The sequence below is a fragment of the Leptosomus discolor genome, chromosome 13 (genome assembly GCF_034619465.1).
Source record: "Leptosomus discolor isolate bLepDis1 chromosome 13, bLepDis1.hap2, whole genome shotgun sequence".
NCBI lineage: Eukaryota > Metazoa > Chordata > Aves > Leptosomiformes > Leptosomidae > Leptosomus > Leptosomus discolor.
The window spans coordinates 3,323,574-3,346,236 of record NC_141403.1 but is presented as its reverse complement, the minus strand read 5'-3'; the positions used below and the strand labels follow the sequence as shown (position 1 = coordinate 3,346,236).

General features: G+C 45.1%; 1 protein-coding gene across 1 annotated transcript in view; it reads left to right on the top strand.

Annotated features, from left to right (window-relative positions):
* The first annotated feature begins 782 nt into the window (after nucleotides 1–782).
* The window catches only part of KLHL14 (kelch like family member 14), a 46,673-nt gene continuing 24,792 nt past the window's right edge, over nucleotides 783–22,663 (top strand). The window contains exons 1-3 of the mRNA XM_086472766.1: nucleotides 783–848; nucleotides 1,321–1,520; nucleotides 2,779–2,900. Of these exons, the coding sequence (XP_086328892.1) occupies nucleotides 783–848; nucleotides 1,321–1,520; nucleotides 2,779–2,900 (388 nt within the window). The remainder of the gene's footprint in view (nucleotides 849–1,320; nucleotides 1,521–2,778; nucleotides 2,901–22,663) is intronic.

The following is a 22,663-nucleotide window of genomic DNA, read 5'->3' as shown; positions in this document are numbered from 1 at the left end:
CTGGAAGAGCTCTCAATATAGATGAATTAGATACTTTGAGTAAAGAAGCCCTCTCTTCTTTGCCGTGTGAGAGTTCCCTGTGCTTTTGGTAGAGACTGTGCTGCCTTTCAAGTTCTGACAAACTTCTATTAAGGGCTTCTGTTCCTGCTACTTCCCATTTTAAACATGTAAAAATACTAAGTATTTTTTTAACATTCCCAGACAGCAGTGCTGCTCCTTCTCAAGAAGCAGTAGCTTCTCAGCTTGTTTAGCTGAAAAAGTAATGTTAAGGATAGTTGCAGCTGCCAAAGTCTGGAAACTCAGAGTTATATCTGACATTTCATTCTTCACCTTAACTGTTGAGCCTTGCCCATTCATTGGTTTTTCACAGTGCTTTGGAGTTAGAAGGGAGTTTTACAGATGAAAGATGAAAATCAAAATAAACTCCTTTATCAAGTAAACCTTGCAAGGGCATTCTGAATTTTACAATACACGGGGAGTTGATTGTGATATAACATACAACACAAGAGGGTTGGAATAAACAATTTATTCTCTATCGTTAGGCATGGCCATGCATAACTGACTTATGGCTCTGCTTTGCTCCGCCACTTGTTACGCGTGCAGTCATCCCTAACTCATACCAAAAATAGTTTATCATACTCCTGCGTTGCATAGTTTTTATCAAGTGTTCTCTCATTAAAAACTTTACCGCGGAGATTGAACGCTTTGAGATGCTGGCAGTGCTTATGAAAGCTTTCCTCAGAGCTTGGTCTCGCTGAGTGGAGTCTGTGCCCACAGCGATCATGAGACAGTTCCCGATGTTCTCCACAGATCCAGTCTGCTGGGCAGGTAACAGTCATCATCGGACAGTACGTAGCAGGTTCGGCACAGAGGTCAAAAGCTGACTTGACAGAAAGAATGAAGGACAGCAGGGGCTCCCTGCGAGTCGGGAGCAGAGCAGGGGGGTAGGACAGCGTGGGACTGTGTCACTGCCCCCATGGTGTAGCTCCTGCCCCTTGCAGGGAGGGTTTAGTTTCCTCCGCTGTCAACTCAGGACCTTCCCTGAGCCCTAAGTCCATTTAAAACCAAACAAGGCCATCTGCCAGATCGTTCCCTGGACATCCTTGTGACAGATGTATCTGCGGTTGGCTTTTGGGTAGCCGTTTCATTCCCAAGCGTCGTGTGGCTCAAGCCTTCAGCTGTGTGCTCCCTTCCTGAAGGAGGTTCCTTTTGGGTAGCGCGTGTCTACAGCCCAACCGAGTTCATCTTGCCCGTTCTTCTCAAGCGAGGACGCAATCCTGATGCCACTGTAAACGGGTGGGTCCCCAACACTCCTTCTAGGTGGAGCTCAGCCGCTGGTGTGCCTCAGTAGTAAAGCACCGGCTGCTGGCGTGCACTGGTGAGATGGGAGCTCCTGGGCGGTGGTGTGACCCCGCCGCGTGCCGTTGTGGTGGCGGTGGGCTTTGGTTCGCGGCGTTCTGTGCCTTTCTTGGCCGGGAGCGTTTGCTGCAGACTGACACAGAGATGGCTGCTGGAAAAATGTTGGTGTTGGGCCAGGGTGCTCTCCATCGAATGGGTGGTCCCCCTGCACGTTCGTTCATATCGAGGCATCTTCTCCGGGCTACGTCACCTTCCTACTTAATGGGAACATTTTTGAGCATAGGCCTTTATTTCAGCGTTATCACACCCAAGCTTAGTATAACTGATGAAAGTTCAATTATATGCAAAGTGACTATTAAAGCATCAGGGCTCATCTGGGGGTCTGGGCCTCCCCTCCCCTTTTCGCTTACAATGGTGCTAAATCCCTTAATGTTGCAAAGAAATCGTGCATTCATCAGGTGGAGCGTTGGAGGCCAGGGTGCAGATAACCGCTTTTACTGCATATGAGACATTGCAGTCCTGTTCTTAAGAACTGCCAGGCAGATTGGGAATCACGGTCACGGTTAATAGCAGCGAATTGCCAGCTCTTGATGGGTGGGTAGTCACTCCTTTCAGTGGTTGCCCCCTGGGGGAGAAGGTAGAAAAACAGAGGGAGGGAATTAGAGTGACTTTGCACAGTTGAGCAGGTTCATGCCGCTGGATCAGTGGCAAGCATTGGCAGGGCTCCACTCTGGGGAGGCTCACAACAACATCACAGTCTCATTTTTACCAATTGGTGTTGCTATAGCCAGTGGTGCACAGGGGGGGAGCAGAGGGAAGGAGGGGGAGCCGGCGGGGAGAGTGAAAGCAAGAGTCTGGACTAAATTAAACAAACAAAAGTGCTTGTAAGTAGCATTTAACCCATAACCATTAGCCCAGTGCTGCTAATTGTACTAAACTATATATCTGAAGTTCAGTGTGTGATTAAAGAGTTGGCTCACAAACTCTCTGCATAACCTTAATTTTTTCAAGGTTCTTTGAGTGTAGAATGGCTTATAATAATGATTTTGACTAATACGATTTTTGACATGCAACTTTAATGCTTAACCTTAGTACAACTCCAGAGCATTTCATGTGTATTCAGCTGTAAAGAGTGATGATTTAAAGGGATAATATAAGAAAAAGGTCGTTCTAGAATGAACCTCTAACAAATTGCATAAAGGAAGCTTATTATTGCATGAGTAGAGAGATATGCAGCTTTTCTGATCATTTTTCTGCTTGGTTCAAAAAATTGTTGAGACATGATTGGGGAAGGAAACACAAAAAATGAAATAGAAAACTGCAAGCAGCGAACATTCTTTTGACGGTTATGATTTTGTTGCCACTAAAAATACTCCTCAGTAATGTGGTTGTTCATCTTTCCTCTTGTTTTGGGTGAAGAATTCGTTCCAATAAGAAAATGCTGTTATTGGTTGGAGGATTGCCTCCCGGACCTGACCGGCTACCCAGCAATTTGGTTCAGTATTATGATGATGAAAAGAAGACGTGGAAAATACTGACAAGTAAGTGGTTTATTTTCGTACAGTTGTCTTGATGAATTTAAAAACATGGTTAATCAAATTAGACACTTTATTGATTTGTTTCTCTTCAGAGATCTGTTTATGTATCACAGGGGGCTTCACAATGGAGCAATAAATTGAGATTGCAGAAGATGCTAATTTTATAATAGGATAGGCCTAAATTAACATTGGCTTAAAATCATTCCAGTAAGTTTTTTAAGTAAACTTGTAAGTCTTTCATACTGCAACATGAGTACATGCATATTTATGTACATATGCATGAAATTTGGTTTAGGGGAAAAAAAAAAGGCAGCGTTCGAGACGGTTTTCTCAGAGTCAGATCCCTGGTAAGCCATAGTACTAGAGCACACCTTTGATTCTCTTTTGCATTTTCATTTCCTTCTTCCAGCTTTATCTGTTGTCCACAATCATTAAAGAAAGGTTTCCTCTGTACTGCTCTGCATCCATTGCTGACAGAAGCACTGGTGGAATATATCAGCTACATTAAACAGTGCATGGAGGCTCCTATCACAAAATTCTTTCTCACCTTCTTTTAAAGGTTGATTGTGTTTTAGAGTAAGTATTTTTGCCTCGAGCATGGAGATTTAGAACTTATTGTTATGTTGGTTGCGATTCCCAGTCTGAGTTGGTCATGGAATCAAATCATAGCTTCTTGAGTGCAGCAGGCTGTGTGTACATTAGTCCCCTTGTGGCTAAACTGGCTGCATTGGTCAATAAAACTAAATTTTAACTGTCAAAATTGCCCAAAGCAGTATAGATAAAATAATAAATGAGCAATTTTGATCCGTAAATCAAAGCCATGCTTCTAAAACTGGACAACTGGTAAAACCTGGATTTCCTAATAGACCTGCTATTTTTTCCCCGGTAAAATACGTTTTACAGAGTTTTGTTCTTCGTCCCTTATCCAAAGCCCTTTAATGAGATACATCCACATTAATATGGTATGCACAGGTAGGATACAAAAGAATTTAAAAGACTGCTATGATGCAGGGCTTGAAATGATGCCTTTGCAAATTGCTTTCTTCCATTGAAGTTTGGGACCCTTTCTCAAAGTACTGCAACATACAGACTGCTTAGATATAGATGCCCTGGACTGATAGTTGAGGGTGTTGTGGAGAGAATGGCAATTACAAAAGGTCGTACGAACTGTACGTTGGAGTCTGCAGTAGGGAACATACTGTGCTTCACATTTTTCAGAATAATGAGGTATGATACCTCTGTATGCTACTTCTAAGAAAATTCTAAAGATGATAAGTCAGTGAAAAAATCGGTGATATTACGTAACGCAGAAGCGTTGAGGTTTTTTGAATGTGTTGTGTCTAATCCAGTGGCTCACCAGGAGAGGCAGGAGGAATGGATCTCTTGCTTCAAGATCCGAACTCTCCACTGAATTAAAGTAAAAACCTTTATTCCGAATCGTACCTATCTATAGATAACATCAGGTTTTGTGAAAATGAAATATACTCAGGTCTTGGTTACTTACACTGTGATGCTGTCTCCAAGACTGTGGGAAACCAGACCCAGAGGCACGATACCTGGTTAAAAATCCATCGCTAGTATTTGAATAACGCCACCATCTATGGTGGTGTTGAGAGATGTTTTCGAGTAATTTGACATAATTTGATGAAAAGAATGTAGTCTTTTCTGTGTTACCTCTAACAAATAGTAAACAAGAATTCTCTTGCTATTCTAATTAATGCACATAACCTTCTGTGCTGTGATAATGCATCTGTTAACCGTCCTCCCTAACTCATGTTCAAGCACTTGGTGCTCAGCACTGGAAGTCCTGAAGGTCCCAGGATCTGTCTCAGTGCTGGCTGAGACAACGGCTGTCAAATACACAGCCCTCTCGTGACGTGAGCAATCCTGTTCTTACAAAACCTGCTGGAAAAGGATGCCCTCTTGGCCTGGACTGATGTTCAAGGAACACAGAGGAGAGTGCTTGTCTTCATGCTGAAAAAGGCTAGGTGTTAACGAGCATGATTTCTTGGCAAGTATTATTACTACTCACCAGATGGTAGCCATAATTATTTTTTTAAATAAAGTTGAAATACGAGTTTCAAGTATCCCCTGCTTTGTTTTCTAACTTAATACAAGAGAGGCTGGGAAGTGGGGACAGGTTGGAGTAGAACTTTTGTCCAGTCCTTTCCATAAAACACTGGAGGGCTTCTACAGCATAGGAGTGCGAGGACTTGAACTGAGACCGAGCAGGTTTAGGGCAGGCCACGAACTAACCACCTTATAACATGGTGATAGTTCAGTGCAGGCATGGGGTTGTATCAACATACTATGACATATACAGTGTCTGGGAATTTAAGGACATTGTCTATCTTTATTTTTCATGGACTTTTCCTAGTTTGGGAAGAAGTACATTTATTTCTTTCCTTTACCCTTTTACCTCTCTCCCAGTCCACAGTTTTGGAAAATAATTGGTCTGTTTATTCTTATCAGAGATGTACAATCAGTCGCTAAAGAGGAAGATTTTTTTTTTTTTTCTGGTTTGTTTTTCACTTGTTTAGACAGTGCTGTCAGTCCTGAGGTGGCAGTTCACCCCCAACTCATCCGTGCAAATAAGGAGTTTGCTCCCTAGTGAGCAGGGGCACAGCATGTCCTGCTCAGGAGGTTCTGTGATGGGAAGAATCTCAGTTCTTGTAGTCTGGTATTTGAGTGTGTTCTGTCTTATTAGCGCCTTAGGTGTGTTTGATTTCCTCCTGTAATAGCAAACGTTTACAGTCTTTTCTTTAACCTTCTGCCCTCCAGTAGATGCCCCCACGCAGCAACAAAAAGCCAGGTTTTGCAGTTAGAAGCTTACTGATCCAATGTAAATGTGCACAGAAATTCCCCTTTCCGTCCTGCAAACCCACCTATGTTACTTGTTTTCTGCTCTCTGTGCCAGTGGCATTTTAGGGGTAGGGAAGGTGGGAAAGAAGCTTGCAAACACTTAGTCCTGGGTGCAGTGGCAGGGCCGTTGAGGAGGAGATGGATGAGAGGAGACAGAACCCTCCACTGAGAGGAGCCCCAGAAGTTACTCAGCTGGGCCTGCAAACCTGTTTGAGAGGGAGCTGCTTGCCTGTTGCCTTTCTCCTTTCCAGCCTGGAGAGTGGCTGTTGGAACCACTCACTTGCTTAGGGCTCTGTGTCCTGCCTTGTGTAAGGAACGGGAGAAGATCAGCCACCAGAAACTACTGACTGCAGGCGAGCTGTGGCGCTGCAGTTGGCGCTATGAAGGCAGTGGCAGGTGGAACAGCACAAGCTATCGAGTATGACAGCTCAGCAGAGTAGCAATCTCATTTTGTTCCTGCGACAAGGCTAGATCTATTGGCAGGGGATACTGCCCACCTCTCTCTGCCTGGCTACCCAAAGCACCAAATGCATCAGTACTAATGGGAGTAATTCTAAAGGTATCAGGACACAACTTGCCTTGTTCATAGATCCAGAAGAGGAGGGGAAGCATGCACCCATTTCCAATTTTTAATGTCGTCATCTATAGGCAAGAATGCTATGGCTCAAGGGATCAGTAGATTTTTCACAGTCTAGTATTACTGTGTATTTTTCCTGTCTGGTATTCCTCAGAGAGTTATTTTTTCTGTGTTGGCAACAAAGAATAGAGACAGAATAAAGAAAAAAAAAGGAGGAAGTAAATGGCATTTTACAAACATTTTCTGCCACCTAATTTTACTTGATGTGGTCAGTCCTAATCTGAGATTCATAATGTGCACATTGCTCTTTAATTTGAAACACTACTTAACTGCACAGTCATGCCTGAGCAAAGTAGAAGCTTTTATAGACTGTATGGCAAAGCACAGCAAGCAGATCTTCACTGGGTGGTTTCTTTACAGGCTTGCCGACACGTGCACAAACACCAGTTCATTTTTTTAACTGGGTGCTACCTACGCCCTGTAGCAGCAACAGGCTGCCGCTGCCCAGTGACGCAAGCTGAAGGGCTGATGGGTGTTGGACAGGCCATAGTAACAGCAAAAGTTCTGCTCTGTTAATGGGGTTTCATTATTCCACGGTATTTCACAGTCTTCCTAACGGCTTACTGGATGTGGGGCAGTGGGGGGGTCTCTGTGTCACCACCTCATGCCTCACTGCTCAGAACCAGCCACTGCTGCTTCAGTTTTAATTGCTGGCTACAGTCCTGCCAGGAGTCCTTGTTTAATCTAGAACTCCTTTGGTTGGTTGTTTTAACTGCAATGTTTAAGATTAATTAAACTTTAAGGAAGTGAAACAGTGTTTTGTTTGTTAGAATTATTCTGTAATAGTTGCAAGTTTCAAAATCTAGAGCCTATAAAGATTTTCTGTGTTCAGAATTGCATAGCTCTCCCAAAAACCCTACTGCTAAGGCAATGATGTATTACTTTCACTTTCATTATATGTTTTTAATCAGAGCGTGACTTCACACTAGACAAAGCGATGCTTTATGCATGGTCTCCCTTGTTTTTTGCTAAAATCTTTTGACATGATTAATTTTACTTTAATGCTTTTGTCTTGTTGTAATGGTAAGGATGATGGCTATAAACCAGGGCAAAAAATACATGCTTTTCTGTCATAATGCCACTAAGCATTTAAAAAATATATTAAATGACAGAAAAAAAATATCACAAGAGACTGATCCAACTGGAATTAAATTTCTTGCTACATGAACAGAGAATGCAAGAAATAAATAAAAATGATGCAGTCATTGTTTTAGATTTTGGGTTGTTTTTTTTTTTTTTGTATTTTTTTCCATGGCAATGTATCCATCTATCTGATTAGAAGCAATGAGTAGGAGGGAAATGGTGTCTTACAGGTTTCTAGGTATACAGAGAATCCTCCTTTCAATGCAGAATTCCTTTTTCTCTAAAGCACTAAAGGGTAAAATGTTGGAAATGTTACTGAACTCTTACATGATGTGTTCCATCCATGTGAAGCTGCAGCTGCAGCAGACCTTTCTTTCATATCGGTACTTTGTTTTTCGGTTAGATGCTAATTGGAACATTCCTTAGCCTCCCTAGCTAACCACGTCGTCTGCATAAACCACAGAGAGGATTCAGTGGGTTTCAAACTAGTGGCAAATACATGTATGGGCAATAATGCATTTAGGCTTAGGTATTGCACGGGGTTTGGATTTTAATCCAATGTAAAAGCCAATGTCATTGTCCAATGAAAAGTATAATACAGACTATATGTTTGGGTGGGAAAGATGGGGTAATGTCCAGAAGGTCACCAGGCTGGAGAGTTTAGTCAGGGTGACCAGTGTCCCATTTCTGGTGACTTCTTTTCTTAGTTATCCCTTGGTCTTATTTTAGTTATCTTGACCTTCCTGCCCTTTGCTAGGTATATTTACGTCCACTGTGGTTGGTCCGTGTGCGAAGACAAACAATGAATCAGGCACTTTGATTTCCTTCTCCATGTCTCTCCTTCATGCCAGCAGCAATCACACAATATCAAAGAGTTGTCATTTATTTGTCTCCTTCTGACTTGCTGAACACAACAAGCAGCCGGCAACCTTTTCACCCCTGATGCTCTGATAAAGGTGGTCCGCCGCCTTCCTTCCCCGGGTGGGCTGTGCTTTCATTTTCACGAGGCAGCTAATCTGGTCTGAATAGAACGTCCTTTTATTTCTGCCGTTCCGACTTTTTAAATTTCCCTTGAATACCTGCCGTACAGCAGGCTGCTGTCTTCAGTGACACTTCGAGTGTCAGCCAGCACTTAGGCATACTGGTGGTTCTGGAAACCCTTTCAGCATCAATATTTGTGCATTTTGCCCACAGAGGAGTCGAGTAAAAGTGAGGTAGAATGGTTTGCTATGTAGCGTAGTCAGTGTCAGAGGACGTGGGTCACTCCACTCCCCAGCCTATATTGATTCTGCTGCAATAGGTTGAATTTCTTCCTCTGTTTGGCAACTCTGTGACGCTCAGTTGTGTCAGCCTTTCCTATACAGAATGATACTTTGACCTTCCTGGGCAAATTAGTAACAGAAGTCCTGCTCCTCTGTTTTTCTGAAACAACTTTGGAGTCACTAAGAGTTTTTCGGTCCTTCGTGTGTTGGAGTGCTTTATCCAGTTTTATCTTTTCCAAGTTGGGTACTTCCAAGACAGTACGATTTATATGCTCGCATCAGAGGATCTTGGGAGAAATTTTCAAAGGCATAAATGTCAATTTAAGTACCACTAGATGCCTGGCACGTACTGTGCCTTTGGAAATGTTGGGTCTTTTATGTAAACACATTCACCCACTGTAGAGCTTTTACTTTTTTAGAAGAATGGTAGTGTGTTAGAAGCAAAGGTTTCCTCCTTCAATTTACCCCCAGTCAAGTGGTACCTGAATAAAAGAAGTGGCGTTTGCAAAAAGTGAGTGGACTCAGCTGGACAGGTTAAATCTCTTTTCACGTGCCAGTTGCAATTTCTTCCCCTTTTTTTTGTCACTTGTGAGAATAGCGCCCGCTTACGTTAATCAAAAATGTGTCTTGATGAACACTTCTTGGCAGCCCTGATGAATTTCATCTCTCTTACTCCATTTATCCAGCAGTCGGGGACGCTGCAGTTACTGCTTCAGTGCTGTGTCGAGGATGGTTTCAGCACTACACTGAAAAGCTTGAGCAAGCATTAGCATCTTGCTGAGGCAGAAGTCTTGATCTTATCCACTAGACAGGTTTAAGAAATGTGGTAGATGGACGCAGAAGTTGTACAAGTACATGTACGAGTACGCACATGCTCATATGTGTCCTCTTTCTTAAATAAACACACTGATTGCATTAAAAGCTCATTTTAAACATAAATTCCATCTATGTTTTCCATTCTTATATTTAGCCCCTTTTAAAAGGTTCAAAACCAGGAAAATACAGAAGAAGAGAGATTCATACACAGAAAAGTTGACTGACCAGTATGACTATACAACTTTAAGCCTGGGTTTAGGAGGTTAATTCAATGTGGTCAGACACATTATGTGTAAAGCCACACGCTTTACACATACAGGGAAGTGAGAATCTAGAAGTGAGAAACAGAAGTATAGTGAAGAGTATTTTCTTTCACATGTGACATACTAGAGGCTCGCCACAACTCCCATTCTGAAGATAATGCGTGGAAATTTGACCACGCAAGTGCCATTAATGGTGTACACCTACATATCTAAGAGCAAGACAGGGCTCCAAGGATGAGTGAATATGTAGCATGTTCTCACCATGAATGCTGTATTATCTGTGCCTTAAATATTGTTTTCTTCTGCACTACCATTTGAGATAACTTTCAAGAAATGTCAGCTCTCTTTCTGTGCATTTTTCTTTTTGATGATGATGTTATAGCTTCTGCTTTTGCACAGGTGTTACTTGACTGTGTTGTCTTTTGTGATAACCTCTGTCCTCTGTGCCTGGCTTGACCAAGCAACGCATTCACTTTCCTCAGAGAATTAAGGGCTAGTGTAAGTAAATTAATTACTTTTTTTTTTTATTCAATTCAGTTGAGACTTTCTGCTTATTTATAAAGCAGATTGTTCTGCATAGTCCCCTCTTATTTATGAGTGTGATGTACTGTAGTTTCTGGATAGCTTTCTCTTCCTGTATTCGCAGTCCCTGTATCTCTTGTGTCTTTGAAATGGCCAGTCTCATCACTGCATTCATTCTCTTTGTGCTGAAGCCCTCAGTCGTCTTTCAGCTTCTCTTGGCTACTTTCTGCCCTTTGTTATGGACTTGTGAACAGCCACCTCTCTGGAAACCAGGCTGTTCATTTTCATCCTCAGAGCTCGGCCAGCAAACGGTTACTTTCAGGTTGAGTCCAGAAGCGTTACCCAAATGTCCTGTTCCCTGCCTCTGCTCAGCCAGGACCGTTTCTGGTGAAAACCTGAGTGGGACAAGAGAGCAAGGCACAGCCCTGTGCCGAGACATCGGTAGGCAGGGGACTGAGACAGTGTGGAGCTGAGCTGTGGGTGGCCCCACGTAAGAAGGCAGCAGGTGGAAGACAGGCGAGTTACCGGATGATCTGTGCCATTTCCACAGCAGATGTTGATGTCAGGATTCTGTGGAGACGTCTTGCAAAGAAAGCTGCTGGTTCCTGGAGGTGCCGCTCCTTGCAAGTACATCAAAACCTTTGACTCAAAACCTTCCTCCTCGATCACAGAACTTACCTTTTTGTACCTCATCTTTCAACTTGACTTCTGTGTCTCTACAGATGGCTTGAGGATGACCATTCCATTTTGCAGCGACTTGTACAGCTTTGATCCAAGACAAAATGAAAACAAATTCCTTCAAATATTTTTGCAAAACCAGTGCTGTATCAGAATGTCCCTTCTCGTCTCAACAGCTCTCGTGGGGTGGGGAAGAGGCAGGCAGTTGAGGTTCGAGTCCCTGCTTTGCTCAAGTCAGAGTACGAATTATTAACTTACAAATCCCTCATATGTGTCCCAATGGGTGTTTCACAGCCCCACCAAAGGCAGTTTTGTCCAGTTTTGCAAGGCTGACTGCAAACCAGAAGCTGCGTAGCTGCAAGTAACGAGTTGCCATGACTTCACTGGTAAACCCAGGCGAGCAACAGGGCATAGATACTTGGGCTTAATGCAGTCCTAAAGGATCTGCAACATTTCGAGTCATCTCAGCCTATGGGCATGGTGTGCCTGCTATGACCACGCATATCCTAGTGCAGTAGGAACTCGGAGCTGCATTGTCCTGTCCTCTGTCCAAAGCAAGTGTCTCACCTGGCTAGACAGAGATTTCAGTAAGTCACATAATTCCCAGCGAAAGGAAATACTGTCAAAAATGTTCTCACCAGATCTGTTTGTGTAGGTCTCTTAATACTGTTTGCCCACTGTCTCTAAAAAAGCAGCCATCTGCAATAACTTCCATGCAAAATTAGGTGGCATTGTGTGAATTTAGTGCTCGCTGCAAACATGACTTTCTGTTTCCTAGATGATTTTGGGTAAAATGTATGTGTTTATTCTTATCTAGTTGCTCTGGGATTTATGTAGCATTAATAGGAGCTAGGCATGTATGGAGATGAAAATGAACTTTGCTGTGTTTCTGGTTGCTTACTTCAGAAAGCATTCCCCTTTTTCAGTATCTAATGTGATGTTTTATTTATGTACAGACGGGTTGCAAACAGGACGGCAAAGCACCGCTAGCTGGGCAAAATGTAATCATAAAAAATCCTCGTAGAAATCCTCAGACTTTTTTGAGAAATTGAAACACGGTTTAGAAATTTTCTCCTCTCAACTGTTCCTAAAACAAAAGGCAGTTTCCTTCCAAGAAGCGTTTTGTGCACGACTATTTGCAATACAGATGTGAGAAGCCTGCTTTAGCTTCCTCAGTTTTGTAAGTGCTGTTAATGGCAAGAGGTGCACATTTTGCATCCTCAACTTGATTTGCTGTTGTGTGTCCTGATTGTGTTGTGGTGGCTCATTGTTTGTAGGAAGTCGTTCTGTTTTCAATTTTCCTCTATTTTCTCACAGCTCGATAAAGTTTCTTTCTCCCTTTCCTTCCCCATCCCTTCCCCCTGCCCTACCTGCCCCCCTACTGCTGGACCTTCCCTCTGTTTAAGACAGAAATAAAAATTGTTAGGGATTTGAGAGTGGTTTTTTCTAACCTTTCTGTCTCACACCAGGTGTTGTATGAGCTACTGCTTTCATTTAACTGAATGCTGGAGTAAGTATCTGCAGGAACAGACTAATACGTCTTTACAGGGATGGGTTTTGGTATGTTGTTTTGTCATATTTATATATTGTGGTTCTACTCCCCAAATGGGGATTGTGCTACTTACTGTAGGGTATGCAACTGCAGAATGACTGTTCACACCGAGAAAAAAAGTGTTAACAAATTGAATAGTAATGAATTAACCTGCAGAAAAAGCATTTTGCCCTAGTACACAGAAACCCTGCATAACTAGAGCATATAATTTTAAATGAAGCAGGCTCTAGGAATGCCTCAATGGGTGTGATGTCGACAGTAGCTCGTAATTCATGGATGTGAATTATGGCTGAATATCAGGAAAAAACTTCCTGACATTGAGATCTATTAGGTTGTGGAACAATCTCCCATGGGAAAGGGTGGAAATCCCATTGCTTAAGATCAGACGGAGCACTAGGAAAGGTACAAATCCTGGCCTGGCTTCAGTCTTTTCGGGCAAATAAATTAATTGCTTTAACATATGCCTTCCCGTCAATCTAGGCAGGTGATGTCCTCTAGTATTTGCCGGGTAGGAGCAGCAGAGGCAGCTGCAGTACGAGCTACCCCACCTTGCCCCGTGACTGTGCCCCCTCTGCTTGTGAACAGATCACCTCGGGGGTCAAAAAAGCCGATGACTTTGAGGCCCCCCCGAGAGCTGCCCGGGAGAATCGCTCTGCTGGCTTCGTGGGGGCCTTGCCTTGGGTCCCGGGGCTCCTGCTCAGGGCTCAGGCCACCCTCCGGCCGTGGCGCAGGGTGCCTCCGGACCTCCGCCTGCGCCTCCTCCGCTGCTGCCCTCGGGATCCTCCTGCTCTTGGGAGTGCCCTGACGTTCATGTGCGTGAAGGGGTGGGAGGTGCCGTCGCTCTCCCGGAGCAGTCTGGTTATAGCGGTGTCTTGGTTTGAAAAGACAGGTGTCTGTGGAGGAAGGCAGGAGCCTCCCTTGAAATGGAAAGTGCAACCCCCTTCCCTCCAAATTATTATAATTTTGAAATTAACGGGCCTTCAGGCAAAGATATGGGGAATAGGAATAACAGTTCTTTACTAATATATATATATATATAACACAAGGCAGGGAAAAACAAACAACCCACTGGTTTACACTGACAGAGTCAGGAATACAACCTGACCCCCTGTTAGGGTGGCAGTAGCAGTCCGATAAGATGCTGGCTGCAGTCCTCCTGAAGCGATGGGTGTAGTTCTGTGGAAGCAGCAATCAGGTAAAAGAGTCTGGTCTTCCTCCGAAGGTCCAGTGGTAGGTAGGTAGCTCTTGTCCTCTGGAACTCCAGTGGGGGGAAAAGCTCCTCTGGGAATCCAGTGGAAGAAGGCTGCTAGGGTGTTGGAGATCTCCGTTTTTATTTGGCATGGACTGCTTGGCTCCTTCCCCCCGGGCGGAGCATCTCACCATGGGATGGGGAGTCGTGAGGCAGTTCCTTGATGGGCCATGAACAGGAGATAGCCCAGGAGGGAGTTACCGATGGGTCAGGCGATAAGGCATTGTTGTGCCCATGGACAGGAGATAGTCCAGAGGGGGGAGGCAGGGAGCACCGCCCCACCTCGTCTCAACAGCTCCTGAAGATGGTAATAGAATATATTTTTTTCTTTTAGCACATTTTACACTGTAACCCAGGACAAGCGGGACACCGAGGCGGGGTGTCGAGCGCGGAAAGTCACGTCACGAGAGCGTTCGGGGGTACGAGGCCTGAGCAGGTGGGGGTCAGTGGGCTGGGGCGAGTGGCGAAAGCCCAGCGTGGGCTGGGATTGTCTGTAGCACCCGCGGGGAGCAGCGTGTGAAATAAGCCGGGCTGTATTTTTGGCACGGAGGGGGCGGCTGGTTTCCAGCTAACCTGCCTCCGTGTGAAGCGCGTGGGGCGTGGGAGCGAGCTCAGCCGTTTGGCACCAGAAACGCCCCCACTTGGGCTTCCTGGGAGCTGGCAAGAGGGGCAGCGAAAGGGAATTGGGATCTTTTCTGTTACCTGTGAACCTGAGTCAGCCTACCCGGACGCTCGCTGAGCTCGGCAGACACCCAGAGCTTCCAGTGCTGATGTGAGCTTGTCGTTTTCCGTAACAAATTATCTGTGACTGAATCATTTTTAAATTTCCCATTTTGTTACGAGTAGATACTGTATTTAATGCACACGATTTAGCTTTAATTTAGGGGGGGAAAAAGTTTTCAACTCAGATGGCTACAGCTGCAACTGTTAAATCATGCTTGTTTCCTTGTGAGTCAAAACTAGATAAATGCAAGTGAAGTGGCAGTTTTGCAGTGATGACGATAACCAGCACCGTAATGTACACAGATAGGCCGATGCTTGGAGTTCTGATTATTTTTTAAAAAAAGAAGAAAAAAAAAAGAGGAAAAATAAAAGGTTTGACTCCAAAACTTGAAACTAGGAGGTGGTAAAGACTCCCCCTTGGGTTAAGCAGGTAAGGAAAAAATTGAGAGCGCGATGCACTTGCATCACTTTCAGGTGGGGAGCTTTGGCAAATTATGTTATTAGAAATCATTAAAATAGATTTAAATAGAATTACCATGGTAAGTGATGTAAGAGCCGTGTTTCTTCTCTTCCCCTCCCTACCCCCCCCCCCCCAGTTTTACGCCAAGAAGAACAGAGTCTACGGCTCTGATCTGTGCTCGCCAGCAGCTGCTTGCTTGCTGGTCAAGAGTTACAGCTGCTGTATGTGCAGAGCCGTAACAAGCATACATACTGTAAGTAAAAGATACTTTTCTGATTGAAACGACATGAAAGGAATGTCAAAGAGCTGCCAGATCAGAAAGCAAGATTTTTTTTTTCCTTGATGAATTGTTAAAGACTAACAAAAAAGTGGTCCAATTAAAGGTCATGGAGCAGTCTTCTGCCCTCATGCATGCGAAAGGCGTTGTGCGGCATAACTAAGGCAGAATTTGACTCCCAAATTAACTTATTTGCTGGATACAAAACTGAAGGAAAATCCTTATGACCAGCTATAAGTGTATATAATGAAAAATTACAACAGCAGAAAAATGTATTCGTATCATATCTGTAATTCAGCAAAGTATTAATCACACTGATGTTCAGCAGTGTGTTTAAGTACATGCTTAAGTACTTTACTAAGTACTGCCTGTAAACAACTCTATATGACGGTGCATTAACATAAGACAGAGTTTATCTATATACTCTCTCCAGAGAACTACAGTTATTTTAAGCACTGTGGCAGCCAGTAGCACAGAGCTGGATGATCGGTGGTGTCCAAATCCCAGCCTTCTGGCTAGTCCCTGCGCAGTCCTTGTCTCCCAGGTGCGTTACCATCTGCATAAGCTCGTTTAAACTTTGTTTTATTCAGCAGAATCACAACTGCTGGAATCAGCTGGACATTTACTGGCTCCCATTAACTTCAGCTGCAGGAAAGAAAGATATGTCCAGGGCAGAGGTGCCCCCTGTAAGGGCTTATACGGTGCTCAAGCCTCCGACTTCAGTCTTGTTAACGTGCAAGGTGTTTCAGGGGCTTTCTGCGCTGGGGCACATTTCACCCAGCAAGGTGGGAGCCACTGTCCTCCTGTCAACTCTTGGGCTGTCTCCAGTGCAGCTCCAAGGAATGATCATTACAGCGCTCAGAACTTTGGTTTTTCTTAACTGCAAAGATTTACAATAGCAATAAAGCCCTGACGTCGCGTCCCTTTTCCTGAAGACATGATTTGGCTTCACTCCAGCTGCTTGATTTTAGCAGCCTGGCGTCCTCTCAGGGAGGCAGGGCTGCCATGGAAAAGGGTTTTCCCCAGGTAAAACAGCGCTAAGGGCTTTCGCTTGAAACTTTCAATATTGGAAAATAATTCATCGTCCTCAGAGAAAATACCTAATTCCTTAGAGGAAAGTCCTCTGGCGTTACATGGCACAAACCAGTAGTGTTCAACAGGAGTGAAGATACATCTTTAAATAATAGAAGGATTTGTGTGAATGATGCTAAACTCGCTGTTTCAGGAGAAAATGTATTTATACAGAAAACTTCTATTGATCTATCACCCTCTAATGATTTTCACACCAAAAAAATTCTTCCAGGGCGGGCCATTTAACCGTACAACATCACAGTTACTTGTCTCTGCTCCTGAAGTCACCAATTACCTTTTTACAGTACCCAAAAAGTGTTCGTGAGCGCTCGGTGTTGCCCCTGAGGCTCGCAGGCTTTGCGGGGTGCCGTGGGGGTTACGTAGCAGCGGGGTGCTGAAGCCGCACACGGAAAGCGTCTTCCTCTTCACAAAAGCAAGGCTGTAGAGGTAGCACCGAAGTACTGGAAGAGTAACAACGATGGCCCACCAGTTCTGGGTGTGAGGAACCCCATGGAGGGTGCAGGCAGGGTGAAGGAGTGGCTGGTTTGGGTTCGCTGGGGGTTGAGGAGTTGGACAAGGAGGGCGGATGGCAGAGCTGCCCACTGGGTCCTGGGTGGGCTCCAGAGGCTGGTGCAAAAATGTTGTGCAAGTGTCCCAGGAAAAAGAACACAAGGAAAGGAGAGTCTGTGCTGTTAGAGGTAAAAAAAAAAAGTGAACTGCGTGGACCAAATTCTTACAAGTCCATGAAATCTCTGGATGAAATCTATTACAAATTTAATGTCCATTCTACTTAAAGATTATTTGTGGTTGTCCGCTGGAGCAACCCGCAGACAGATACTAAAAATCTGGAAAGAAGTGTTTGATTTACCCAGTTGTTGATCATTTCTGTGTGCCTTTTCAACACGTTCTTTCCTGCCGCCAGTGGACACAGCGCCTGCTGAACTCGGGCCCTGGACCAACGGGGACCTTTAAAACAAAAGAGAATCTGAGAGTACACCAGTTGGGGTTAAGTCAGTAGCATGAAGTTAGTTCAGGTATCGCTATACCGTGCTGTAACCGTTTTGGTACTCACAGTTCTGCCCTGGGACTGTCCCCTCGGAGCACAACAATAATGCTGCCCTTGGTCATGTGCCTAAATGAAGCCTGAGTACCTAATTCTGAGTATTGCGGGGAAGTTGCTGCAGAGTTGCATTAGCGGTGTTGCCAATAATTTTATCTCTGATCTTGCACATTTAGTGTATTAAGACAAAGCTTTGTGATTCAACTGATTATTTTTTTAATGGGAGGTTTTGATCTTGTGGTTGAAAATTAAAAGTAAATTGAAAGTAAATTGAAGAAAGTAAATTGAAGGGGCATCAAGCATATGTAATGTCTTGGATTGGTGGTTTGGATTGTAAATTTTGAAAATATTTTGGGTTATCAGCACTTGTACTGTAGAGTAGAGAGCAAATAACTAAGCTCACAAGATTTGTGATGTGATTTGGAGACAAGATTTTTGCAAAAATGCTTAGTATTCATGTTTATTAAACTATGCTTATGCAGCCTGGTGCTGCAATAGGAATGAGCGTTATTTGTGAACCTCCAGTGACGTGGATGTCAGCCAGTGTCCCAAACATGTTTTATTTTCAGAGGTTCCACGTATTGCAGAACACCAAAGAGTACTTCTTCATGTCGGAAAACAAAATAAATCAGAGGACTTACCCTTTGGAAGCCTACATACTGCTGATCATATGGAGCTGTCCTGGCAGACTCAATGTCTAAAGTTCGGCTTTAAGGACTCTACAGAATTTTAACAGAAGTATTTCTCTGATAAAAACGCCACGCTGCTTCTTGGGGCTGTGTATAGTCAGTGCAAGATTTCAGTGGGTTTGTACTGTGTAAATGAGGTACACGGGCATAAGGAGCAGGCTGGTTTCACCAGCTCATTTTGCAAGTAGTTGCTCTTATTGTTTGTTTGTCATCTGTGGAATTTTTTTGAGTCTAAATCTTTTGTAATTTTGTTATGATCAAAGGACTGCAAGAGATCCAGCTCGTCTATTTTTCTCCAAGGTAGCATCCGTTAGTTGAGCCACAATGCCTGCTGGTACTCATGTTCCTAGGTGGTTACAAATGTAAGGTAAAATGTGCTCTTTTAAACAATCTAATCAGGGCTTTTTCTAATCGTAAGAGACCAGAAGCAATTACTGCGGCCCAGCTGATATGTGGTGGCTTTCACAAGCACAGTGCTAAACCAAAGCAATCGCGTAGATCGTCTGTTCGTGCTCTGCAGTATGAATCAAAAATGTTTGTATCAGTGGTAACCTAATTTGTGTAAAAATACATTTATTTTAGTCAGATGTGGATCAGCAGCGTCCATATGAATATATATGATGCACTGCATTTGGGATTATATTCTGTCTTTGTTAATTCATAGGAAGACTGCAAACTTCTCAGACAGGGTCGGTCTGTGTTACTGTCCGTTAATGATGCACTGTGCATTTTGTCAGCGTTTTTGCAACGAATTAGAAAAAGAGCTCCTCAAGTGCACTTTTTCTTTCGTTTGTGTTTCTTTTTCTGCCACATTCTTTTCATCTGTTTCTTTGTGTTTCTTTTTGTGAAAATCCAAATTCATCAGGAATGAAGGTTGAGATGAGTTTTCACCCTTCAGGGTATGTGACGGGACGTACTGTTGGGCAGCACAAATCCGTCTGCCCGTGCTCGCCTCCCAGTTCACAGCTAGGTGTGATCCTGCCGAATCGGGTCCTGCGTTGCCGCTTGGCTGTTACCCCTGTGCGTGGCTCTTCCAAGATGACTTTTGAGACAGTAGCAGGGATATAGGCCTGTGCTGTGACAGGCTGCAAAATGCAAGTTAGCCCGTTGCTGGGCTAAAGAGGAGTGTGTTTTGCCAGGTCAGTGCTGCTGCTCCTTCTTAGGAGCATCCCCAGCAGCTGCCCTCAGGTCGTCTTCCTCTGCTGAGCGGGAGGGGGACTTTCTCTACCCATACCACAAAAGAAGACTAAAAGGCTGACATCAAAATGCTCCTGGCTTTCTGCTCTCCTTCTCTTGAACATGAAGAACGAGAAGAGACTGCAGGAGCTTGCAAGGCTGGGCCGGGTCATGGGAAGGTGCTGTGTAGGGGATCTAGGATATCTGTGTTTTCGTAGAAGGCTGGAAGAAGCTGGATGTTGGGAAGGAGTGCTTGGCTATATTTTAGATACAGGTATAATACTAAGTAGTTTTACTGGGATGGATGATGCCTTGAGAGAGACAGTTCTTGTGAGCAGTTGGGAAAGAGTGAGAGAAGCTGTAATTTGGCAGCGGTGCATATGCAGGTACATACCAGTCCCTTTCCCACATTCCTGATGGAATAGGCAGGCTTCAGCTTTGCGTGCCTTCCCCAAAAAATTGCTCCTCAGGGAGACAAGAAGAGAGCTGTAATCTGGCCAGCTTTGTGCAGTTCAGTTTGGGATTAACATTGAGTAAAGTACTGTCTTTCCATTGGGAAGGAGTGACTATTTTAGAAAGGATTCTTTTTTCCCCTTTAATTCCGTAGGGTTTTTTTTTTTGCATCACAGTTTCCTCACGTCCTCTTTCCCCTTCCTTACCCCCGTAATGAGGAAGCACGCTCTTTGTCAAAAGCGAGGATGTTGCTTTACCCAGCTTCCAGATGATTATTAAGAGAGAGATTTGGCGGCGTGTTGGCGGGGAAGGGAACTGTGCCCGCTATATTTCACTGGGACTGGCGCGTGGAGTAGAAAAGCAGATGTGTGTGGACTGCCAGCGGGAATCGCTGACTGATCCTCGCGCAGTCTGGGTTCGGAGAGCTGAGACAAGACGAGGCAAAGCAGGTATGACTGATAACCGTGCCAAAGCCTGAGCACCCGCCGTGCCCCTTGCAGGCAGCGGGAGCCAGTGGGGCTCAGCATCCGCCAGGATGGATGCGCCCGGCGTTCGCCGGGGTTTGTGTACTCCGTTTGATTTCTTCCCTTTCACACCGAACACGAGGAACAAGCAGAAGTTCACTGCTTGGGAGGAAGCTGGCTATGTCTTTTTTTGTGCTGCCGTTTCACCCCTTTGTTTTTTGGTTGGCTGCAAAACCTGAAGCCAAAAGATGATTGAAGTGCCTCTCCCAGGGGAGGGGGAGCCGAGCACACCGCACCCCATCTAGTGGCTTCGCCTCAAACTGCCGGCGAGAAGGAAATGCGGCAGGAGGAGGAGGAGGAGGAGGAGGAGGAGGAGGAAGAGGAGGAGGAGGGCTCCTGCAACTCCGGCCATGGGCTGGGTAGACTTGGACTCCACAGCTCCTACGTGGGTGACTGGGAGATGCTGAAGCAGCTGCAGGGTGAGGAGGGCGTCAGCTGCCTGTCGGACCTGGGGTGGGTCACATGCCGGGGACTGGCGCCAAGCTTGAGAAGAGCATTAGACAGACGGCGATACCAAGCCCTCCGGAGTTAGGGAATGTGAGAATGAAACTGCTTCTGCAACCTTAATTTGCCCTCTGTTTGCATAAGCGTTGAGATAGAATCTCTAATGGTATCACACACTATTCCTTGTCACGTGTCAGTGCGCAGAAGGGACCGTGCTGAATTTCTGCTCACAGTATTCCTTCTCTGTTGTTCAGCAAGTAGATCCTGTCTGTCACACGCTACTGAAATCTTCTTCCGAAGACAGAATTTATTCACAAGGTTTCCTTCACAGACTTCACAACAACAGGGTCCAGCTGCTTCGTTGGCATTTGTTGTGGTATTTTCACACCATCCGCTTTGTGAGGAGCGTAGTCTGTCATCATTCCCGTTTTGCAGATGAGGAACAGAGGTGTAATGAGGTTGAAGTCAAGGGTATCCTTTGTTTTGGGATGCTCATTTCAAGACCCCCGAGACCATGCTTTCCAAACTGCCTCTCCCACCTACTTGAGTTAAACAGTGAGCACAGAGCGCTCCTGCGTATCAGACATAGGGATCAGATCAAGCTCTCCGAAAATGAAGCACACATAATTAGCGTTCTCAGAACAGGGGAAACAGGTAGCTGTGGAAAAAATTAGCTTAAGGGACATGTCTAGCACTGCAGTAAAATTGTGTGGCAAAGGTGGGGACAGGATCTCATCTTCCAGCTCCGGGCACAGCTGCCGTGGCTGTGAGAAATCCCGTCTGCTCCTGCAGCCCCCAGCCTCTCCCTACGCACCTTCCAGAGGTGAAGCAACCTCTTGCAGTCAGTGGTCTTGCTCCCTGTTACCTGCTTCATTCATAGGGTGTCTGCATCCCATGCGCGGGGGCTGTGGCCATAGGGTAGGTGAAGCTGTTGCTGTTCTTTCAAGTTCCTTTTCACCCAATCCCCGTCCCACGGTCTTGTCTCCTCCTTCATGTCAGCACTGGAACTCATTTGACTCCTGAGTGAGCCTGCTCAGGGCATTAAAGTGAAATGAAAATATACTCTCTTGTTTTCTGTGTAATTTTTTCACCACATTATTGCTTTGAAAGGCTCACTGAGGGGTGCCGAGGAGAGGCTGTGCTGGGATGAAGTGGGGCCTGGATTGCCTGGGCTGTGAGAAGGACAGGGCAACAGAAATGCTGGATTTGGCCCATTTAAATGGTTTGGTATCATGTGCTGAGGTTGTAGTTTCACAACCACGGTAAGCTGATGCAAGCTGGTGGGGCTGCTGATACATCAGTCCTGCCCTTCTTCTCATGGCCTCGCTGTCCTGCTCACTCCAGTTCGTGAGGCCAGGCAGGGAAGCTTAGTGGGAAACACCTCTGGGTTAAATTCAGTGCACCTTAAAAAAATAGCGCGATTTCTTGCTTGTTTATTGCTTGGCTGCATGCATGCATCAGCCATCACAAGGAGCGATGGGCCCTGGGACAAGAAAGGGCAGGCATGTTTCTTGCAGTGGCAGCTTCTGCAGGTCTCCGGTGTTGATGCGACTGAACCTTCAGCAGGATGGGCAGCTGGGAGGTATCGCCGTTAGCTGTTTAACACCCGTAACTGAACAGAGAGGTGCCAGAGGAGATGTGCAGTGCAGCCTCTCACAATGGCAGTCCGTGACTTCTGAATACCACACATCTCCTCAGCATTTTCATAGGCTTGGCGGGGAAGCTGCCGTTTCAAGGTATGCTGGGAAACGGTGCGTCAGGTAGGTTGGCTTTGTAGATCTGCTGTACGCATCTCTGCCCTTTGGATTCAGGCTGTTGCTGATGACAGTGGACGCTATGTGTCCTGGGAACCAGGGGGTGTAAGCAGCACGAGTTTCCACCCAGCTGTGCTGACAGCAGAGGAGTGTGAAGAGTGCAGGACTTGGGGCTCTGGATCACTATGTGCTGCTGCGTTCACAGATTTTA